General features: G+C 40.6%; 2 protein-coding genes across 3 annotated transcripts in view; both read left to right on the top strand.

The window, feature by feature from the left end:
• LOC108091744 (neuroguidin) overlaps positions 1–22,738 on the top strand; it is a 42,632-nt gene extending 19,894 nt beyond the window's left edge. The window contains exons 1-4 of one of the 2 annotated variants that reach the window (XM_017191207.2): positions 3,314–3,391; positions 18,776–19,443; positions 19,507–19,694; positions 19,767–22,738. In XM_017191207.2, the coding sequence (XP_017046696.1) occupies positions 18,842–19,443; positions 19,507–19,694; positions 19,767–19,900 (924 nt within the window). In that variant the 5' untranslated portion in view covers positions 3,314–3,391; positions 18,776–18,841 and the 3' untranslated portion in view covers positions 19,901–22,738. Of the gene's footprint in view, positions 1–3,313; positions 3,392–18,775; positions 19,444–19,506; positions 19,695–19,766 lie in introns of those variants that run through there. The other variant, XM_017191125.2, reaches the window with a different exon arrangement.
• Positions 3,314–6,991, top strand: LOC108091658 (phospholipase B1, membrane-associated). Its single transcript, XM_017191008.2, has 2 exons — positions 3,314–3,391; positions 3,960–6,991. Exon 2 carries the CDS (start codon positions 5,558–5,560, stop codon positions 6,893–6,895), a length of 1,338 nt encoding a protein of 445 aa, XP_017046497.1. The 5' UTR covers positions 3,314–3,391; positions 3,960–5,557; the 3' UTR covers positions 6,896–6,991.
• Positions 22,739–22,863: the final 125 nt, after the last annotated feature.

The raw sequence follows: 22,863 nt of genomic DNA, 5'->3' as shown, positions 1-22,863 counted from the left end.
AAAATTGGTTCGAAAACTAAGCTTTGTCCAGTGTCTTACTCAAGCATAAACTTTATGGCACTCAAACTGGCTTGTTTGCTCACATTTCGATAGTTGTCGACTTGAAACATTCGTTTCCATGCGAAACAAAAGAGGGCAAATCGAAGTTCAAGTTTCTCATCTCTTCTCATCCCATATCATATTTTATCTGGCTCATGCTTCGGCTTCTGCCTGTTTCAGCCATTGGCTTTTAACATATTTTCGTGTTCAAGGCCGAGCGCTGGCGCTTTCTTTTACAATAGGCGACCTTGACGCTGCGACTGCGCAAGCGGCTTGGCACTCGCTCTTGGCTTGGCGAAGTGGTGAGGTTTGGCTCTGGAGTTTGCACGCCGCGGTCGTGCTGCCGCTTGTTATCACAGAGAGCCAGCCGGTCAGCCGACCACTAACCCACTTAGGGTATGTTGAACGCGCGGCGTCCACCGCCTGTTCACCTGCTCATCGACTCATCTGCTCAATGGCCGTCTGTCCCAACCACCTTCGCTCGGCCGCTATTTATCAGGTCCGGCAAATATCAATTTGTACCGAAAATGTGGCAAACTTTTTATCAACCAGCCAGAGTTGTGCAATTGTTAACTAATCCCACACCATTAACGAGACCACCCTTCTGTCGCTCAGCGTTTGATCGCTGCTAATCAACTGCACCAAACTCATCAACGGTCACTTAATAAAGGCTATTATTTGACTGAGTAATAATTTCAAGATGCTTATTTTTGTAAACAATGTTCTTGCTCAAATAAAACAAGAATCTTTTTATTTTATCCAAAAAGGTTTGCCTGATATAAATAAAGTATAGAATCGGACCACCATGTTGAGGGTTGCCTTTGGTTTAGCCCAACATGCGAACCTATTTGTTTCCTGTTAGGAGATAGCAAACACTACGTCAACTGTTTCAGAAGTTGTCATGAGATATACATTTTTTTTTATTGTTGAAAATGCATTGATTTTAATAAATTGTTATACCTGTTAACTATATGTGTGTATATATGTGTGCAGGAATATGTTAACTTTTATATTTTGACTTGTATCGATTACAGTTCATGATAAGAACTCACGCAAAGAAAAAAAAGTAAAAAAAGATTCTCTCACATTATAAAACATGTTTTCCTGTAATTACGATATTAATTGCTTGGTACAATAATTATCCCACAATTAAATCTATTGTTTGGGATATTTATAATAGCCAACATTACACATTTATAACATGCAACTGGTGTTCTTGATAAATACCAAAACTTTAACATTTTTGTAACACTTCTTTTGCAACGGTATAAAGCTTGGTTTTTTGTATTCTTGCAGACTTTGATTTATTTTTTAATAATTATGTAAAGAGCAAACATAATAATTTCGTTGGTCTTCGGAATAAAATTACATTTTTTGAGATATACTATTTTTAAGGGTTCTTAAATAACAAATCAAATTAAAAAAAAGCTCTATATCAAATAGCTTTCATTAAAACTATCGAAATAGTTGATGTTTTTTATCCCAGGAGAATACCGAGTTTTTTAACTATCCTTAAATCTAGCAAAAAATTTCATTAAAATCGGACCACTTATTCAAAAGCTGACATATGAAAGATCAAAAGATCGGTAAGCCAAAACTTAGTCATCAAATATGTCGATCAAAATGCACAAAGGCTTAACAAAATCGAAGCTATGACGATTTTTCTATTAATTTTCCATATTTTCGAATATTGTTCATATGGCAGCTATATGATATAGTGGTCCGATTTTGATAAAATTTAATTTGTAATTCAAGAATCGTTAGAAAACTCTATATTCCAAAAATCATGCTTGTCTGATGAAAAACAACTATTTTATAATTTTATTTCCGTATAGATTTTTCGATCTTTCCTATGGCAGCTATATGATAACGTTGTCGGATCTTAAAGAATTTTTTTTCTCTATTCAAGGGTTATTAAAAAGCTCCATAGTTCGTTATTCATGCTCATGGGATTAAAAACAACGACGTTATAATTTTTTTCCATTATTTATATATATATATTTTTCGATCTTTCCTATGGCAGCGATATGATATCCGATTTTGATAAAATGTAATCCGAAATTCAGTAGTAGTTTTCTAACTTTCTAACGTATTCTAACGCCATCTGAAAGAAATTAAGTCGATCTGATCAAAACCAACGGTGTGAGAATTTTTTATTTCTTTCTCTCGTATGGGAGCTATCCGATGTAGTCGGCCGATCCGGCCCGCTCCGACTTATATGCAATAACTTCAGAACTTTTGGGAAAGTTTCAGCAAGATAGCTTTAAAAATGAGAGACTACTTTGCGTAGAAACAGACAGGAGGACAGACGGACAGACGTACAGACGTATTCTGATTCTACTCGTGATGCTGATCAAGAATATATATACTTTATGGGGTCTGAGGTGTCTCCTTCACTGCGTTGCAAACTTCTGACTGAAATTATAGTACCCTTTGCTCTGCAAAGGTATAAAAATCGTATTTTCTTCGATGTTGTTTAGCCTGCAAGTATTTATTATAAAACCTTCTGATTTTTTAAATTTGTTAATAGTTTTGTTTTTTGACTAATTTTATTTTTATTTATTATTCGAAAGAAAGTTTTTGGGTAAATTTCAGCTGAATAAATATTGTCAAGAAACTTTACAAATTAAGACGGTCTGGCAACCCGCTAAAGCCGTTTATATTTTATTTAAACGTGAAGCCGAGCTTTTGATCAACAGCGCTCTTAAAAGCTCTTTGAAGACTCTCTTAATCGAATTAATCCGAGATAAAATATTATTTGGGCAAACTCGGGAGCCATCAATAGACTCCTCCAATTCGCTATTTAATAAGCATAAACGACATTTATTCACGTGAAACACACAATTGTGTTGCTTGCGTGCGGCGGTATGTTGCTGCAACAAAAACAATAGTAGCTTAACTTAGCAACACTTAATGACTCTCAATTAGTTTAAATAAATCAAAGCAGCTTCGTTGGGATCGACACTGTGGCAGGGAAAACCGAGTAACTTTTTTCCGGGGAGCTTAAAATAAAGCCATTCTATACGTCGCAGAGCAATTAAGTTATTATTACTACTACTACATTAATCTGTAGAGATCTTTGAACCTATCATAAATAATGATTTTAATCAACGTCCCATTAAATGTTTATAGCCGGGTGAGAAGGGCTTTACCCTATTTGCATTAGAAATTGACACATTATAAAATTCCAATCCCTGTACTCTGTAGTGATAATTGTTCGTATAGCTATAACTAGCCGTACAAGTTTAATAACTATTTATTTTAATGATCGGAACGGCAATGTTTAGACGTGACTATCATTCTAGGCCAGAAGTTTGCAACGCAGTGAAGGAGACACCTCGGACCCCATAAGGTATATATATTCTTGATCAGCATTACGATCTGCATCGAAATACGTCTGTACGTCTGTACTTCTGTCCGTCTTTTAGTCTGTCTTCCTGTCCGCTTCTACGCAAACTAGTCTCTAAATTTTAATGCTGTCTTACTGGAACTTTCCCAAACTTTCTATGTATTTAGGTCCCCATATTTGATAAATGCAAGGGTATATGAGCTTCAACTTGTCGAAGCTAGCTTCCTTTCTTGTTTCTTAACCATCTACCATTTTCTTTAAACACAATATGTTACGGAAAAATCCTTATGGTAAATCTTATAAAATCAATTAAGTTGCCTTTTTAAATGTAAAGGTTTTTAAAACTTTCAAACTTTTAAGTGCTTTAATAAAAACCAACATTTTGGTTTTGACTTTTAGATAATTTATTTAAAATAAAAGGTCATGTAAAAATAAGTGCATCAGTAAAGAGGGGTTCTAAAAAGTAATGTTTGGTCACGTTGATATCGAAATGTCATAAAAAGAATTGCTCGGATTTCGTCTACCTTTTTACTTTAACCCACTAATAATTTCGCTGGAATACCGTTTGAAGGTAACACAATCTACAAAGGCCAACAAATAAACATCTAGGCGGAGTGTTATGTATTCCCAGTCCACGTTTCACCAACTACAAGGACCGCTTCCCAGAACCCGTTGAGGAAAGGGGGAGGGGTCAGGCGGAAGCAGGAACCGAGGAGTAAAATTCCATCACGTTCAGGCCCCTTGCAAGTTCACAGCCTTCAGTTGACACGCCTCGAAAAAACAAGACCCGTCGTGAGTCAGTCCATGAGAGCCGCACAATATATTTATAGATCACTTTACTTAATAATATTTTATTTAAATTGTCTTGGCTGTGTGGGCAATAACCGCTATCAAGTTCGGCAAAACGGATATGTTTTCGCATAGCACTCAAGACTTTTTCAGAGATCCGAACAAACAATTAGCTATTAACATTTTAAGCATTTCGAGCAACAATTACATTACAAACTTACTTAAGCTTAATGTGCAAATATTTTGAGATATTTTTTTGCTTCCTTTTTTTTTTTTTTAAATATCTTGCATTATAGAGATGGAGATCTAAGGCGATACATTTTTTTGACAGAGACGTGATGGTTGAGTTTGAAATAGATTGAACTTTCAACGTCGTTAAATACATTAATTTTTAATGGGATCGCTCAAAGAATACAGTAGAAGATTTTAATTACTAGTTCAAAAGTGTGTGTCTATTGTTGTTCTTAAGAATAATTTCATTCTTTTCGCGGGTAGCTATTTAATTACTGACTTTATAGCACTAAATGTGAATAATTTAAAACGAGTATTGACAGGCGGAAGCGAGAGGAATGTCATAAAGACTTTATATGACTGGTAATGATTTAGGAAAACTTACTCAGAACGATAAAATGGGTGCAACCCGAGGGTTACGCATCTTAAAAACAACATCTCGGCTCCGAAAACCCCCCAAAAGTTTTAACCCAATGACCAGACTTTGGTTGTTGGTCGGGAAAGGGTGTTCAGGGTGCGCTTCAAAGCCCCGGCTCAAAGTCGACGGATCTGCTCGGGCCAGCCTCCTATGGCTTCAATTACGCTATATTTATTGTTTCATTTTTCTGTACACACTCCCAAATGTGCGCTTCTCGGCATGTTTTGGTAGCATCCATGTTTTGCCACAAGGTAATTATTTCGTACACTAAACTGTATTTGGTTTAGGGCCTTTCGTGGTTGTTGTTTTCACCGACATCTTTGAACCGCAGGGCACTGTGTGTGTTTTTCTCGGGCCGAAGCCAGAGGCTTGTGCTGCTATCAGGCCGCTCTGTCATTTTTATGATTGTTAATGTCTCGGTCAACGCTTTTAAGTCAAGTTCTGAGCCCCGTCCCAATCCGTCTCTCCTTCCTCTGCGGTCGCATGGGTCTTGTTGTTGGCTTTAATGGAAAGAAATGAATTTGAGAGCGAGTTGCGAGCGGAGTTTCGAGGGGATCCGCCTGCGGAGTCGCACAGATTGAGGCTGGCATTAAAAACGATCGACGCATTTGCCTGTCGGCTGAGAACGCGTTCAGAAGTTCGTCGGATGTGAGCTGCGAAGTGGACAAGAACCAGGATTTCCTGCACCGAAAAAGGCTCGTCTTAGTGGTGCCTACACTTAACCCGCGAAGATGACGAACATCAACTACAAGCTGCTTTTATTGTTCCTACTACTATCGACCGGGGTCTCTGCAAAACGGCGCGTCCGGCGACAGAACCGATCCGATCAACTCCTGGCCGACATCGGTGTTCGAGCCACGGCCTTCGAACCGCGGGCGCTGGAGAACGGCATCCCGCAGTACACGGACATCGACCAGGACCTGCGGCACCTGTTCGTGAACACGAGGCAGACCACGCTGAACTGGGCCCTCAACAACATCGAGGCGCTGAGCAGCCGCGGGCGGCGCGAGGGGAAGCTGCAGTCGCTGGTGCCGAAGAAGGTGCCCTTCTTCTGTCCCACGAACAACACGCGCTCCTCGGACCCGCCCACTTCTGTGGAGCGCCTGCGGCCCGGGGACATCGACATCATCGCCGCCTTCGGAGACTCGCTCTCCGCGGGCAACGGGATCCTGTCGAACAACTTCATCGACATGATCAACGAGTTCCGCGGACTGGCCTTCTCGGGCGGCGGGGTGGCCGACTGGCGGCGGTTCGTGACCCTGCCGAACATCCTGAAGGTCTTCAACCCGCAGCTGTACGGCTTCGCGGTGAGCAACAGCCTGGTGGTCAACCACCGCTCCTCCCGGCTGAACATCGCCGAGCCGATGGTCATGTCGCGCGACCTGCCCTTCCAGGCGCGCGTCCTGGTCGACCTGCTGCGCCGCGACCCCCGGGTGGACATGAAGCGCCACTGGAAGCTGCTCACCGTCTACGTGGGCAACAACGACATCTGCTCGGACCTCTGCCACTGGGACAGCCCGCAGGCCTTCCTCGACCAGCACGCCCGCGACCTGCGCCAGGCCCTCCGGCTGCTCCGCGACCACGTGCCGCGCCTGCTGGTCAACCTGATCGGGGTGCCGAACATCCCCCAGGTGCTGGGCACCATGACCCACGTGCCGCTGCAGTGCTTCGTGGTGCACCGCGTGGGCTGCCACTGCCTCGTCAACGACCGACTCAACCGCACCCAGCTGGCGGAGCGCCGCCAGACCCTGCTGCGCTGGCAGCAGCTGGACGTGGAGATCGCCCGGCTGCCCGAGTTCCACCGGCCGGACTTCGCCGTCGTCGCCCACCCGCTGCTGACGAACATCACGGCCCCCAAGCTGCCCGACGGGCAGACGGACTGGCGCTTCTTCTCCCACGACTGCTTCCACTTCAGCCAGCGCGGCCACGCGATCATCTCGAACCTGCTGTGGAACAGCATGCTCCTGCCGGACGACCAGAAGCCCCGCCCCTCGGTGATCCCCCGCCTGTTCGAGCGGGTCGTCTGCCCCACCGCGGAGCAGCCCTTCTTCGTGGTCAGGCCGAGTTGAAGTTCGCCGAAGAGCGGGAGCGGTTTGGGTTACTTGGGTTGACTGGCGGTCCTTCGAGACGATCCACAGGTGTGCACAGAGGAAAATTACTCGGTAGTCGATCGATTCGGTGTTTTTCATATCCAAACGGAGGGAGCATACAATAATGACCCACCACCTTTTCCGCAAAACTTTTGCGGAACTTATTGGACGGTGCAAGTATCACATTATGGCTTATTCGAAAAAAAAAACGAGAATCGCAGAAAGTGTTCAACAACTTTTTCGATTTACCTTTGGTCATAAGATTTTAACCTCGACATCAGCGATTAATTATGAATAGATATCGTTATTCTGTATTGATTTTTTGTCCTTTTAAAAGGGTTTTTGCTCTTATCCTTAAATATCGTCCCATACAAATATATATTTGTTTTGTATATTACTGTTTGTTTTAACTTCTTCATGAGTGATTATTTTTTGTGTTCTGGTTTCTCTTTCCCTTCTGTTTTACCTCTCCGTATTTACACCCATCTCCATTTCAATTATAATATAATGCAATTTTAATTTATATTTTTAATTAATTAAAAACACTAAAAAACAATATCATCCCCATCCTGTATTAAAATTCATTAAAACACTTTTTGCTTGTGCGGCAAAAAATGTCCGGTTTTCAGTAAAAAATCCTTGGTACTCCCCTCTCTTCTTCTTCTCGGTTAACTCTACGCGTGACAACGACGCCTGCTTATTACATCCCCCAACCTTTTTTCACCCCCTCTTCTCAGCCCAATTCCGCCACGCCCACTCCTTCCGAAATGCAGAAAAATTATGAAGTATAAACAAAAACAAGTATGAAGGGTGTAATCGACTATGGGAAACCCATACGCATTGACTTGATAGAATATGTATTCTGATCATTAAAATTTTAGTTTCCTGGTAATAATATTCCTAGAAAGATTCCTAAACCTGCAAAAGACTTATAAAACCATTGTATCGATTATTTAATTTTTTGAGGCGCGTTCGAACACTAAGTATTCCCTTATCCGAAGGGAATCTCCGTCTAAAACTCTTTATTTCCGCGATTACAATATACTCTTCATCTCGAAACTGAGGGGTACAGCAAAGAATCGCAAACATTTGCCGCTTATGCAGCGGCAGGACCACCTGCAAACCGGACAGTCGCCGGTGGGCGGGAACCAACCCCAAAGAATCAGATCTGGGCACATATGAACAAAAAAATGGAAAATAAGTACATACACATATGCACGCCCACTGCAAACAAGGTTGTCGGTGAGAGGGAAGAGGAGGGGGTGGGTGGAAGGGGAACGGAAAGGGGGAGGGAGGGGTTTGGGCAACAATAACAACAAGGCTGTGAAAAAAAATGGAAAAAACTGCGCCGTGGGGTTGCGAATGGGATAAGGATTGGCATGGACAGGAGGTGGAGGGGGCCGCAAAAATTATATTAAAAATGCAGTGTCCGAAAAGGGCGTAGCAACCACATATACATGCAAATACTCACTCACACACACACTCACAGATGGAGCCACACGTGGCAGAAACGGAAAAAAGTAATATTAAAACTGAAGCTTTTACTGGGTTGGGCCTGCTCCATGGCGTTGGTATATATCAGTATATCTGAATATATTCCTGCATGTGTGAGAACGAAGGTACATAGTATTATTTACATATTAAAATATTTTTGGGACAACGAAGCCAAAAATGTCTCGTTTCGGAAAATATGTCTTTTTATTTTCCGCCACGAATGCAACGCAAACAACCTACCATAAATGAGATCCCGAAACAGAAAAAAATAAATAGAACCCCGAATACTGAATGATGCATAGCTTCCAAAGTGGAGAGTGGGAAATTCTTCCTCTTTAATATATAAAACTTACTTTGTCTTACTGCAACTTCTTCGTAGAATTTAAAAGCATAAAATCCTAAAAAGTGTCGATTTGATTTGTGTAGGAAAACAATCCAGTCCCGCAGATTAAGCACCCGCCAATTGGAGCTTACCCTGCCAAATCCACCAAGGCACTCCTACCAAATCGCAGGTACCTCAGCCTCGCAGGCCATGAAATCGACTGCAAACATTTCGGGGAAAAGGGGGAGGGTCAAAGTGCACAGCAGAGTGGTCAGCAATGGTCCTTCGAGCTGCCACGAAAAAGTCAACGCTTGACATTAAACAGCGACAACATTTTCACTTTGCATGCAGAATGCCGGCACAAAGGACCAGCGGAGGCGTCTCATAAAGCAACTGACAACCGCATGGGTCCGACCTCCTCCCCCCCCCCTCCACCCCTTTCAGGATAACAACCCGCGCTAAAACGTCAGCCAGACAGCGGCGGCGATGGCGGAAATAGAGCAAAAGTTGAAAACAAAACAATGGCCAAATGGAAAAAATGGCTCGCACAGGCTACTTGAGCTTGAACCGGCGACGCTTTTCACATGGCCCACCGCACCCACCCTCCTCCTCCTCCACTGCGGCAGCAATCCTTTTCCAGTATTTTTTCCGCGGACAAGCGTGCGGCTGACGGGTTGGGGCGGCACTGCCCATCAGTCCATCCCACCATTATCCGCCGGAACGATTTGCCCCGCTGGTCTGTCCTCCCACGAGCTCCACTCGCAGTTCCCGTTCAGCTGATGGCCCCCCGTGTAATGGCAATCATTTCGACGTCTGTTTAGGCCTCGAGAAGGAGCACGGCCTTCTGCTGGCGGAAGGGTCGAAGGATCGAGGACTCCTCTGCGCGAGACGCGTCTCCGGGCGCCTTTGTTCGAGGACAGCGGAAGCGTCTTTTAATCAGCGCTCCGTGGCAATGAAAACTGATAGGTTGCTCTGCAAATGGGTCTTTCGGTCCAATGGCATTCCATGGCATTCAATCAACTTCGGGAGCCCGACTGAAAGAAATTCAAATAGAATCCAGAGAGATGTGCGAACATCTGAAAGTAACTCAAATATATTTATTTGATTATAATCAAGTAATTCTTGATTACTCATTAGGTAGAATAGAAAAATTCAGCTGAATGGTTTCGTTACCCTTATTTACTTACTTACTTACCCAATTTGATAATTTGGCAAAGTGATGTAAAAGAAGGGAATCAGGTATGCTAATAAACTTATAATGAACTGGAATAAAACGGTCCTGTTCATATTGAAAAGATAATAAAATTCGTGTCACTGCTACTGTTTTGACCGCAACTGTAAGGGGATTCATAATACACTTTTCACTTGCCTCTCTTTGCCGGACGGCCAGCATAAGAACATCTCGTGCCCCATTTGCTTATGGTTTCTGCCATTGTTTGCACTACACTTCACCGCACTTTCGTCATTGATCCGGAGAGTGGAGCTCCCAGTCGGTCCTCCAGCCTCGTGCTTCCTGGAGAGACACTCCCGACCCCGAGCTGGCCTTCAGTTCCATGGCTTTCTCAATTTTTTATGTTATTTTTTATTGAATCCCGCTCCCCACGCTGTATTGTTGCTGCCCCCTCCAACGACTGACCAGATCCGCTGGAGTGTGTTGCATTATGCTGGGACATACGTTTTGAAATTCCATTCCTGCGTAGGACTTTTTTCATCCATTACTCAAATCTCTGTGCTTGTGTGGGTGTGTGTGTGTGTGTGTGTAGGGGGGCGTGTAAAGGGGGTGGTGGCACGTATGTTGCCAGGTTGCCACGTACGGGGGCTGCGGCGCTAAGCTTTGACTTGGGATTTGCATTTTTTACGCGTCGAGGTCCAACTCGCCCCATGCACTTGTTGTTGTTGGCGGAAAGCGGAGTGCGGAAGGAGCAGGTCTTTTGCTGAGTCGTGATTTATTTCGTACCCTGTAGAGAGCAGACTTGGCTGTAGTCCCTTGATCGAACTACTTTCCCTTACCTTTCATCAGAAAATATTTGATTTAAATGTGCTCACAAAACGAAAAACATTCTCAAATACCATTTAGCATGCCTCGAGCGTTCAGTTGAAATAATAAGTACGCAGTAGTCGAGAGCCATAAAAGCGGCCCATTGTTGACGTTTTTGTTGCGGGCTGCCCTTCTTTTTCCATAATTCTATTCTCCCTTATTCCTTTACGTGTTTTTTCCTTCGCCGTGTCCTGTTTTGGGATAAAAATCCATTTCATCATCAGGGTTTCCGCTGCTTGCTGCCTTCCTGCTGATGCCGCTTTGTCTGATCGCGTTGAAATCGTAATGAGATTTTCTGTTTGGGTCGAATTTGCATGTGTATTCCGCCGAGGAGTTGGCGAAATTTTCCGGTAATATGCTTTCTGAGCATGTATGCCGCCCGGGGTTTTGTCTATTTAATTTTAAAAAATTTATCTGTGGCCCGCATCGGTGGGTAGCTTTATCCCTTCTGGATCCATCCTCCTGTCCGCAATTGGCGGTTGTCGAGTTGTTTAGCAGAGGAGAATGCATTCGCCATTCATCAGCGGAAAGCAAGTTTGGCAGTCGGGCTGTCGTCCCTTCTTTGCGGATAAGTATCCGCATCCTTTATGTCCCGTTTTCGGTTAAAATTATTATTTTTTGTCTTCCATGCGAGTTTTGAATAGATTAGACGCATTCTTTTCGAGGTCTGGAGTCTGGAGTCATTCGCATTCAGTTAATAAGCAAGGTGGAGGGTAAAGAAGAATGAGAATGTATTTTAAGGCCCTCAAGGAGACAGCATGAAATGGTTTGGAAGGGGATTTCAAAGGGCAATTGCTTTAAGTGTACGCCGGGGGACTTATTTAATTATGTTTTAACACACTATGTTTAACAGAATTCAATAGTATCAATTGATACAATGATACAGATTCACAAAAGTTCAGTTTTTCCAACATTAATTTTAAATATGAGTTTTAAATGATAATAAAGTCGATAAATAAAGATGAATCTTTTAAACGATTGGCAGGGAGTATTCCTTTGTGCTTTCCATAATTCTAATGGACATGTACAGAAATATTTGGCCGTTCGCAGAAAAATGACCGAGCACATTGTGCTATCTCCGCTTTTTGCAGCTCTCTCAAAACAATACACAATTTCCAATTAAGCGACAGTTTGCCCCTCTTCTGGCCACCAAGTGCTATGTGCTCCTGCGCATCTATGGGCAGTCTAACTCGTTCCCCGGAAATCCATCTGCACCATCGAAGCTTCGCTGGTGGTTCGCTGTTGTTTTGCCCGCTTTCGGGGGCTCAATAGCAAATTGTATTTAAAATTTATATAAAATTCGCGGAGCATTTGTTGTGACAGCGTCTGTGTGCCCCACCAGCCGCCCGCCGTCCGGCGATTCCGTCCGCCAACGAGCAGGAGCTGCCACACGGATATTTCTGCCTGTTCTACAATCAACGTTAAAAATTCGCGCAATTTATGCATGCATGGGGAAAGGCGGCTGAGGAGGGGGGGGAAAGGGGGGTGGGGGGAGAGGGGAGAGGGCTGGTTTGAATGGCCAGAATGCCTCTGTCGCAGCCACTTCCTGTCCCCCTCTTCCGTTCGGATCCCCTCCCCCACCACCACGTTGTTATTTCCACTGGCGAATCACCAAAACTCCGCGCTTGTTTATTTTATTGGCACGTAAATTTATGTGGATCCCCCTTCCATTCCGCGTATTGCTGTCCCCCAAGTGCGAGTGAGAGAGCGCTGCTTTCCGATTTCCGCACTCCATATATTGTAGGTACACAATTGTGTTTTGTGAATTTTATAAATAATTTTGTTTAACGTGCAAAAGGATGTGCGCACCTAGAAAAATCGACGGGTTGCCAGCGCATATCGATTTGTACATTAGGTAATCTGAGTGGTTTTCGTTGGCCATATTTATATGATATATATGGTTTCGATATAACAGCTTATAGCGCTTTTAGGCGTTGTCCGAACATAACCAAAATAAAATTGGATTCTAAAGAAACTTAATAACTTAATAAGCAAATAGTAACATGGCATTTATATAAAATACATAAACAGGTTCACATAAATTTAAAATTTATCAACACATATTATCTCCTCGAAAACTTCATATGTGTAATATTTGTCTTAACTAAAATATCACTTAATCAATATAATGGTGTGAATCCGTTTGAGTAATTATTCTGTTGCATTAATTTATCTATGTGATTTAAATTTATGGTGAAAATAGTTAATTTAAAATGAACCATTGTATAACACGACAATAGCATCCTAAAGTTGAAAAGAAGTTCCTCTTTCGAAACAACAAAATAAGTTGTTAATTAGGTCTTGCTTTTCTTCTACCACTTTCGATGTTCGTTGCCCAATCACATTTTGTCCCAATTCCGGGGACTGTGTTCTTTTAAAGCAGAAAGAAATCTTCTTTGGATTTGCAAACTGAACCTTTGACTATTCCCAAACAAAAAGCAGCCAACAAAAACTGGCTAACAAAGAACGACGAAGGGGGTGAGTCGGCAGCTTCATCAATATGCAAAGGTCCCCTTAGAGATGGGGAAAAATACAGGAAAAGGCAGGAATAGAAAGGATTCGAGGGGACTACTGGACACTGATTCAAAAACCCTTTCTCTCATTGAACTAAATTTTTTTCGTAGATTTTCTATAAATTGATTACTAATAAGAAATGAAAGCTGATCAAAATCCGATCGTAAAGATAGACAGGAACTATGCCAAAGGGAAAAGTACGAGGCAAAGTATATTAAATGAGATACTAAAGCGTGCTTAGGGTAAGGTGCACAGCTAGTTAAAATTTTCGAGTCCTTAAACCATACTTATCTTATTTATCAGCTCAGCATGGGGAGATATCGGAACTCAGGGAACAATTTTGGCCACTGTGGCTGCCACTCAATGCGTCTCCTGCTGCTCTGCTCACGTTCCATGCTGTCCAATTATGTCTCACACATGGAAATGCAACGTGCAGCGGCGGAAATCAGCCGGCACCCTTTCCAAGCTCCTTCCCAGCTCCCCCTCCTGCCACCCAATCTCTCGACGCGCTCGTTTGCCCCGCGAGGTTTTGGCCAGGAGCAGCGGAGCGACACGAACCAGGCCCAAACGACCAGCGAACAAACGACACATGGATGGCATAACTTGCCGGGAGTGTGGAGTTGGCAGCTGGAGGGTTGCGAGGTTGGGTGTTGGGTTTTTGGGTAGTGGAATGGGTCCAGCTGGACAGTCCTCGGGCGGGAGTTTCAGGGATCGGGGCCCAGCTCTGTTTCAATTTGCACCCCGCAGACGCGGCAATCACTCAGGCGACCCACTACACTGGCACCACCCTAGAACCCCACCACCCAATCACCCAACCACCCAACCACCGCACCACCCGCTTTTTCGCGCAACGCAGGGTTGCAGGGAGTGGGACAGGAAACGGGTTGTTGCCGACTCTTTCGGTCCGCGCCATCGGCATATGGTTGTTGCCTTGCTTTTTGGCCATGGCCAGTCCGATTCGCAGTTGTTTTTGTTGTTGGCCAAGTCCTCGTGCGATATGTGCGTTTGTTGAAACAATCGATTTATTTTCGGTTTCATTTCTGATTGGCAATATTTCATAGCAATGTCGCTCCCTTTTTTGTCTCCCCCTTTTTTTTTGTTCACTCTGTTGGTGTATGTGCTTGGAGTATTTGTGTTTTTTAAATAATAACAAAAGCGGTGGGGTGGAATTGGAACATGGATATTGGCGGATAAAAAATAATGCTTGCTCTCAAATGGAAAAGATTATTTCAGTGCTATTCATTTCTTTAAGCGTAGGTAAAAACTAAAAAGGGAAACGAAACAAAGATAATTTTTACATACCCCACCTAACAAAGATTTTTTCCTATAGTTGGTATAGTTGGTTACTTACAATATAATTACAGTTAGAGGGATGCATTAAAACCAGTTGGAGTTTTTATACCGATCCTAAGAAAAACATGTTCAGTTCACTGAGTAACTTCAAAAGTAAGTTATCTGGTTAAATTGACGAGACCGTTGATGCTTCTAACCTTTCAATGTACATAGTCCTATTATTATATGCTGAAAAATCATAAACGTTTTTAAAATCCCAAACACCAGTCGATAGAGCTTCGATAGCGCTGTACAAATATAATTGTGTTAACTTCAAACAAAAGCAACTGCATCGATTTATTTATTCAACATTTGAACACATCCACCAACATATTGGTGCAATTTTGTAGCTTAGTTGATATTATTATATTGTCAGTTGGGTTTCCCCCATTATTAAAATAAATAGATACATTTTGAATCGCTTAAAACTTTGCGGGTGCAGGGAAAATAAATAAATCCGAAATTAATAATTACCAACGGCAATCGATGTGGAAAATGACGATGTCTGTTGTGTGCAATGCAGTATAAAATATGCAATTATTTTTTGGGGCTGGAACACGAGGACCCTCTCCAAATCCCCGTATGTAAAAGAGTGCTGCAAGCCTCGCATTTGCATAGGCTCGACCGCAAAAGTTTCATTTCCTGTTTGTCACGAAGCAATCAAACCCCAAATCAGCATCCCTCTTCATTTAGCGCAGAAATAAAATATTATGCAGCGTTAATTGCATTATGGTTAGGATACAAAATGATTTTGAAATTATAAGACAAATTTCCATTATAATTATATTATAATTACCAACACAGTTTTTATAAATATTTCTTAATGCGTACTTTGCTAATATGCTACTTTAAATAGTTTAAGCTATGTCAACAATTAGTTTCATAAAAGACCCTTTGGTTCTATTTACTTTATTAAACTGTTGTAGTCCAAGAACTGATTTTATCATGGTTTCTGGTAATATCAAGGGAACTGGCCAAATTTTTATGAGATCAACTTCCTTTGCACATGGAACTAATCACTCCTTCGGGTATTGGCATCCCTTATTGACGACACCGACCACTACAATGGCATCAAGATCAGCGACACGTATTACAAAAATGGCTCATACTTTGATATTCGGTTTCGACGGAGAATTTCTGGTTGGTTCAGTGCGACTTAGAGCCAAGTAGTGAGCTCTTTATCAGATGACTACTCAACACACTCAAACTAATTTTAAGTGCGAAATATCTATTCTTTTGATAAGTACTATGTTGCTATGTTAATTCACTTTTCTTCTTAAGGTTTTATTCTTCGCCGAATTCCTTTGGATTGCATCACCATCGCCTGATGGTTAAAAAAACATTAAAAGAGACAAAAATTGATCAAAAACCTCAAAAATAATTAAATTAAAATCAATAGAAAAAATGTTGCGTTATGCATACAAATTGAGTGCACAAAATATTCGCAAAAAATTAAGGGGAGGTTAAAATCAGCATTACTACTTAGGACTGGGGAAATGTGTTTTTGAAGGTTGTGGGTGGGGGCAGACGCCATCAAATGTTATTAAAATCAGCGAATTTCTGCTGAAGGGGATAAATACAAATCAGGATCGTCAAAAAGGGAGGGCGGGGTTGGTGTAACCTGGGCAGAAAACAAACAGGAATTGCAGTTTATATTTTATTCATGCGGCGGAAAAAACTGCCAGGGAAATTGTTTGTTTATTCGCGCAGTTCTGTATATAGGCATTGGATAAAATCCGGCGGATCGCACATTCCCCTACGTAAGCACTAATGTACGGCTGTGTGGCAGTATGTTCGTAGCTAAAAGCCCAGCCGCTTTTCCGACCCTTGGATGGATTCAATTGCATTGACATTGCCCACTTATGGGCGAATTATGTGTTGCCTTTTTCCACGCGAACAGACCCCTTTTTGGTGGCCATGTACATGCAATCCGCTGCGTAATAACGCTTAATGCTTAACATCGACAGCATTGCTGAAACTACAACAATATCGAAAATTGCATTGTTTTTACTGGTGCATTTGAAAATGACACAAGAGCTGGTCGAATTTTTAATCATTTCGGCGAGGATGGAAGGGACAACGAAGGTGGCAATATGGCCGAAATGACCGTAGTTGGCATTTAGTCGTATTCGCTTTTGGCCGGTCCACCGAACACGCTGTTGCTGTTGTTATTGCCGCTGTTTCTGGGTGCCAGTTTATAATGGAGGCCTCGTTATGCCCATCGCATCTCATTTGGCCCATCTGGAGTTGGGTTGGTTGGGGAGTTGGGCCACCTCGTTTCTGCAATTGGCTCTTTTCGCCGCTAAAATATGCCTCGTTTTATTTAACGCTTTGTTTGTCTGGCAGCTCGGCAGTTGGGATGAGGGAGAGCATAGATATAACCATTGCATTTGTTAGTAAAGCCTTTGTGTCACAGGCGCAATCCTTTTTTTCCTGGCTAGACTGCACTCCGATAGCGATTGTCATTAAAAACTCTAATAAAATTATAATTCCCGCATTTGAATTTCGTGATAATTTCTTTCTTTCAACCACCTACCTAGAATGGAACTTATAGGGTTTAGTACCCTTAGTCCTTTTCAGATTATATTGCAATATTGGGTCAGATGGTTGAACTGATCTTAAAGAATATGTTAAAGCGTTTCCACTAAAACCTTGGTCCTTAAAACGTCACCTTGTTATCGTATACCACTAATGTATCTTTTCGAAACTTGACAGTAAATTTTACATTAGGAAGTAGGCTACAGATAATTGAAATTCATTTTTTTTTCTTTTTTGTTTCTTAATTGATTAAGGATCCGTCAATAATAGTAAAATACATATACCATATACAGTCATCAAAATACATAAAGGCTAAACAACATCCAACCTATAACGATTTTTCTATTAATTTTCCATATGTTTGACTATTGTTCATATGACAGCTATATGATATAGTCATCCGATTTTGATGAAATTTAATTCTTAATTCATGAGTCGTTAGAAAACTCTATATTCCAAAAATCATGCTTTTTTCGATTTTTTGCTTTTCGATTTTTCAATTTTTTTTATCGCATCTATAGGATGGAGTTATCCGATTTTGATAAAGTTTAATTCGAAATTCGACAGTAGTTACTAGTTTGAAGAGAAACGGACAGACGGACAGACTGATTTTTATTCTGTTCGTGATGCTGATCAAGAATATGTATACTTTATGGGGTCTGAGGTGTTTTCTTCACTGCATTGCAAACTTCTGACTGAAATTATAATACTCTTTTGCTCTGCAAGGGTATAATGACTATAAAGTCAAATAATAAAAGATATAAATGTTAACTATATTAGCTTTATATTCTTGTCTCATTATTGACTTGGGTTTGCCTTTTTAAATTCGTTATATTTTGGTAAACTTAATTTCAAAAGTGTTATTTACGACTGGAATCACAATAATATTTTTGATGTGTGCATGACCACAAAATGCAATTAAATTAATTCCGCAATAACAATATGCAAATGAGAAATGTTCAAAATGTGACATAAAGCCTGCGGGGTGTTCTGAAGCTGACCAGCAATTCGGCTGGCAAAATAATTATTTGGTAAATGGCTTTGTAAACTGCAGGCGAAATTCGCGCGCCACAGATACCAAAAACAAATAAAGGAAAAAATAGCGCCTCATACTATTTTGCAATTAATCTCTAAAACAGACAAATCCCGCTTTACCGAATTGCCAACCCCACTCCACCTCCAAATTCGGCGCTTGCCAGCCGACTGCTTTATTAATATTAATTGAAAATAAATGCAACATAAGCCGGGTCGGCCACGAGGCGAGGGGTGGAAAAGGGGGTGAGTGTGCGGCCAAAAACTCCGTAAAATGCATATAATAAAATGGCAACTAATAAAATATGCAAATGAATTACGCGACACATAACTGGGGAGCGCGGAAGTGCAAACGGGGGGCTTATTCCTGTTCCTGCGCAAGTGCATTTTGCATGAGGAGAAACAGAATTGTATGGGCCTACTTACATGACCATAAATAACTAAGGGAAACCGTCCAATAGACACACAAAATAAAAAGGAAGCTTGTTCATTATGGTACTATTCCGTACTATAACTATTCAGAAAAAATACTTTACACTTTGTACATCAAGCTAATCTACGAATTGTTCTCTTTACCGCCCTCTTAAAGGCTCTCGACTACGACTGCGAAGTGCAGGGCCAGGACATCCCGCAGGCCATCCAGCTGCTCGGGGAGATGAACAGCAACGTCAAGCAGGTGACCGACTTGGTGGAGGGCATGCTGCAGCGGGTGAAGCGCGGCGAGCTGACAACGGAGTACGGGCTGAGCTTCCTGGAGGTGAAGTACCACATGCTGCTCGACTACTTGATCAACCTGACCTACGTGGTGCTGCGCAAGTGCTCCGGCGAAACCATCGAGGGCGACCCCTCCATCGAGCGCCTGATCGAGATTCGCACCGTGCTCGAGAAGATCCGGCCCATAGACCACAAGCTGCGCTACCAGATCGACAAGCTAGTGAAGACGGCCACCACGGGCGTGTCGAGCAGCACAGACCCCATCCTCTATAAGCCCAACCCGGATGACATGATGAGCAGTGCAGCCGGAGCAGGCCGCGACGAAGACGATGCCGGGGACGACAGCGAGGAGGACGAGGACGAGGATGAGGACGACGAGGAGGATGGCGCCGGAGCAGCGAAAGTACCGCGAAGGGCGGCCACCGCTGGCAAGACCGGGGTGTACGTGCCACCTCGCATCAAACCCGTTTACTACGACGGCGACGAACGCGACGCCGACAAGGAGAAAAAGGCCATGGACCGAGCCAAAAAGCGGGCCATCACGTGAGCTCTTGACCCGTTTAATAGTTTTCAACTATAAACAAACGATGTGCAACTCTCTTTTAGGTCTTCCATGCTGCAGGACCTCAAGGAGGAGTATCTGGACGCTCCTACCGAGATTTCCTCTGGCTCGCGGGCCCAGCAGATGTTGTCCCACGCTCAGAAGGAGAAACAGGAATACGAGGAGACCTACTTGATGCGGCTGCCGGTGACCAAGGCGGAAAAGCATCGCCAGCGCAAACTGACCACCCTGGGTAAGCTCCTCCATTGCCATTGCTGATATGTACACATCAACTAATCAACTGACATCTCTATGCAATCTGCAGGCACACTTGGTGATGAAATCCTTGGCGAGATTAGTAGGGAATCTGCACTGCGCGGCGATGGAAGCAAAAAGCGAAAACTGGCCAAAAAGGGCAAGGGAAAGAAACGTGGCGGGAAAAAACGGAAGTTCCATTAACTGCATCCAGTAGTTTATATACAATGATAAAAGTTTAGAAGAGTTTACAATTTCAATTGAGTTTTCCATTACTTTTTATCTGATTGAATTAAAGTTTTTTTTATATATTTTGGTACTTCGATATTGGTTATTTTAATTGTGTAATGTTAAGTTTTATAATTTAAATTTTACGAATGTTTTATTAAAGATCACCTTATACTTTTTAATAAAAAATACAAACTTGTTTATATTTGTTTTTACTTAAGTTTCAAGTTGGAACATTGCAAAGTAATTTATTTTCAGGTTACCCATTAAGAATGATTATTTATTACGCTTTTCTGCGTGTAATAATTCATATTCAAAATAAAACAAAAAATACGACATTTTTGTTTATGTAACCTGCATACAAGTTTAAACCACAAAATTGTCAGGTTAAGTTGATTAAGAGACCTACAAAAAATTACATACTAACAAAGTAAACAAAAAAAAAACAGTAAAGGGAAACTTTGTCTATTACTGTATTCAAAATTAAAGTCAATTTTCGAATTAAAATTTGTATCTTAAGGCACAGCAAAATTATTGATAAAAATACAGCCACATTTCGTTGTTTTTAGGAGTCACAAAAAAAATTATAAAACTTTGGGCAAGTGTTAACTTTTGGAATCTTAAATTTTTCAAATATTGTTTCGAATCGAAAACCAAACCAAATTCCAAAGCATCCAAATTAAAGTGTAAAAATGCAAAACCAAACTAGAAACAAATGAAAAACAGAACTTCAGTGACAAAATGCAGATGCCTTAACAAGAGACCGGATTATACAGTAAGAACTGAACGAAAAAAAAACATTTTGACGTAATCTTTTTAGTTGACGTACATAAAGCAATGATCGAAGGAAAGACTATAAAACTATGATAACGTAAGCCCCACCCAAAATGCAAATAAAAACAAAAAAATTTAAAATTGAACGAACATATTTGATAAACTTATAAACAATACGCAAAAGAATTGTTATTTTGTTTTGAAAGAAGAAACTCCTAAAAACAACTGAATTTAGACACAAAATTTTATATATTTCTTATATATCCGTAAAATTAAAATTAAGCAACTCATTTGGACAACCCAAAAGAAAAGATATGCTACGTCCACTTGAAAAGATTTTAAACGCATAGAGAAATCATAAACATAAAACGTTTATGAGAAACTCCTATTAAAAAAGCGAGGAGTAGTTGGAGAACTATATAAAAAATATTACACTGTGTACACAAAAAAATAACAGATTCATAGCATTTACCTTTTATTGATTTTGGTGTTTTAAGTTTAAGTCTAATAAGATAAATAGCCCATCACGAGAAGATTTAATGAAATCGAGTTTTAACAATTAACTTGTAAAACCATTAATATTTTTGCTTACACTATATTGCCCAAATTAATAAAATATATAATTTCTTCAATTGTAAGCCGCTATAAGTCTTCTCGTGATCATTTTCTGACGAAAAATTGGATCATCGGAATTTGTAAAAGGTAAATTTATTAAATTATGTAAAAACAAAGAAACAATTTTGTACACAGTGCAATTAATACATTTAAATGTACATGATAACAAAGAAAAATAGAATTAAGTTAATTAAGGCAGCAAGCAACAAAGCAAACTTTTGGCTTTTACAACAAACTTTGACTAAGGATGAAAATTTTTTCAAAATTTCCATGAAAAACTTTTTGGCTATAGATTTAAAAAACAAGCAACGATAGGCAGACAACCGAAAATTACCACATAAATGCAATAGAACTCAAAATTATTTACAGGCAGCAAACAACAAGATGTTTTTAAATGTAATTGAATAAATTAATTTAATTAATTTATTTATGTTAGAAGCTGAAAGACTGAATATGTTAAAATGAAAACCAGAATGAAACCAAAACAATGAAGCGAAAAGATAAGTATTTTTTCTCAAGTGTGTGTATGGACTTAAATAATTTTAATAGCCGAATTTCTAGCACAAATTTTAAAACGAATAAAAAATTTATTTTTTTACTTTCAGAATTTGTTTTTCGTCGATACTTTGAGTTTTTTTGATTTCATTCAGTGCAAGTTGTTCATTTCTGTGTAAGTAAATAAAACGAAGATGGAAACGGATACAAAAGTTAAATATATTGCAAAATGTAAAGACAACAAAAACAAAGTGAAAACAACCAAACAAAAGTCGCCTTAGCCAAGCACCACAAAGCAAAAAGATATGAATCGAAATGAAACAAAAATTTGTATAACCAAATAAAATACTAAACCTAACTACGAATTATTTGTTGTAATTTAATGTAATAAAAACTGATACACAACAGCAAAACATTTACAACAGAATAGTGCAAAAGTTCAAAAACAAAACCTAATGTAATTTAATTTTTATAGCCAAAGGAGAAAGGAATCAGTGAAAGACGGAAGCGATCGGATTAACGAAGATGATTGAAGAATTTAGTTTTAAGCAACCCTAAAAATTCTAAACAAAACTTACTGATTACTTAGTGATAAATATAAAATAAATGTTTTTAATCAACAATAAAATTCGAGCTTAAATTATTTCCAAAAACAGACCCCTAACTTCAGATTGGCATTATTTTTTGAAAATTATATTTCACCAAAAGTTGAAATAATGTAAAAAATTTTGAACTGGAAAAAAGAGAACACGATATTTAGTTCACTGAAAAAATGTTTAAATTTGAACGTGGTTTGCCATCATACCTATGTAACATACATATAAGTTTAATTATCTACCAATTACTAATAAGCTAAAAATTATTATTAACTAACACTAAATTCACCAGAAAATCTGAAACTGATAATAAATTACAAACAACAAAAAACGAGCTAATTTGTTCTATTAATAAAGGCATATAAAGGTGTTATATTTTCAGTCAGAAGTTTGTCAAGCTGTGTGTTAGATACTTCTGACTCTGCAACGTGAGTATATTCTTAATCGTGGCGGCCAGGC

This window comes from Drosophila ficusphila, unplaced genomic scaffold (genome assembly GCF_018152265.1).
Source record: "Drosophila ficusphila isolate 14025-0441.05 unplaced genomic scaffold, ASM1815226v1 contig_636, whole genome shotgun sequence".
In the NCBI taxonomy this organism is placed as follows: Eukaryota; Metazoa; Arthropoda; class Insecta; order Diptera; family Drosophilidae; genus Drosophila; species Drosophila ficusphila.
This window is presented reverse-complemented; position numbering and strand designations above follow the sequence as displayed.

Bases quoted from the DNA above. Each gene is read 5' to 3' on its own strand.
- LOC108091658 (XM_017191008.2), top strand. From the start codon at position 5,558: ATGACGAACATCAACTACAAGCTGCTTTTATTGTTCCTACTACTATCG.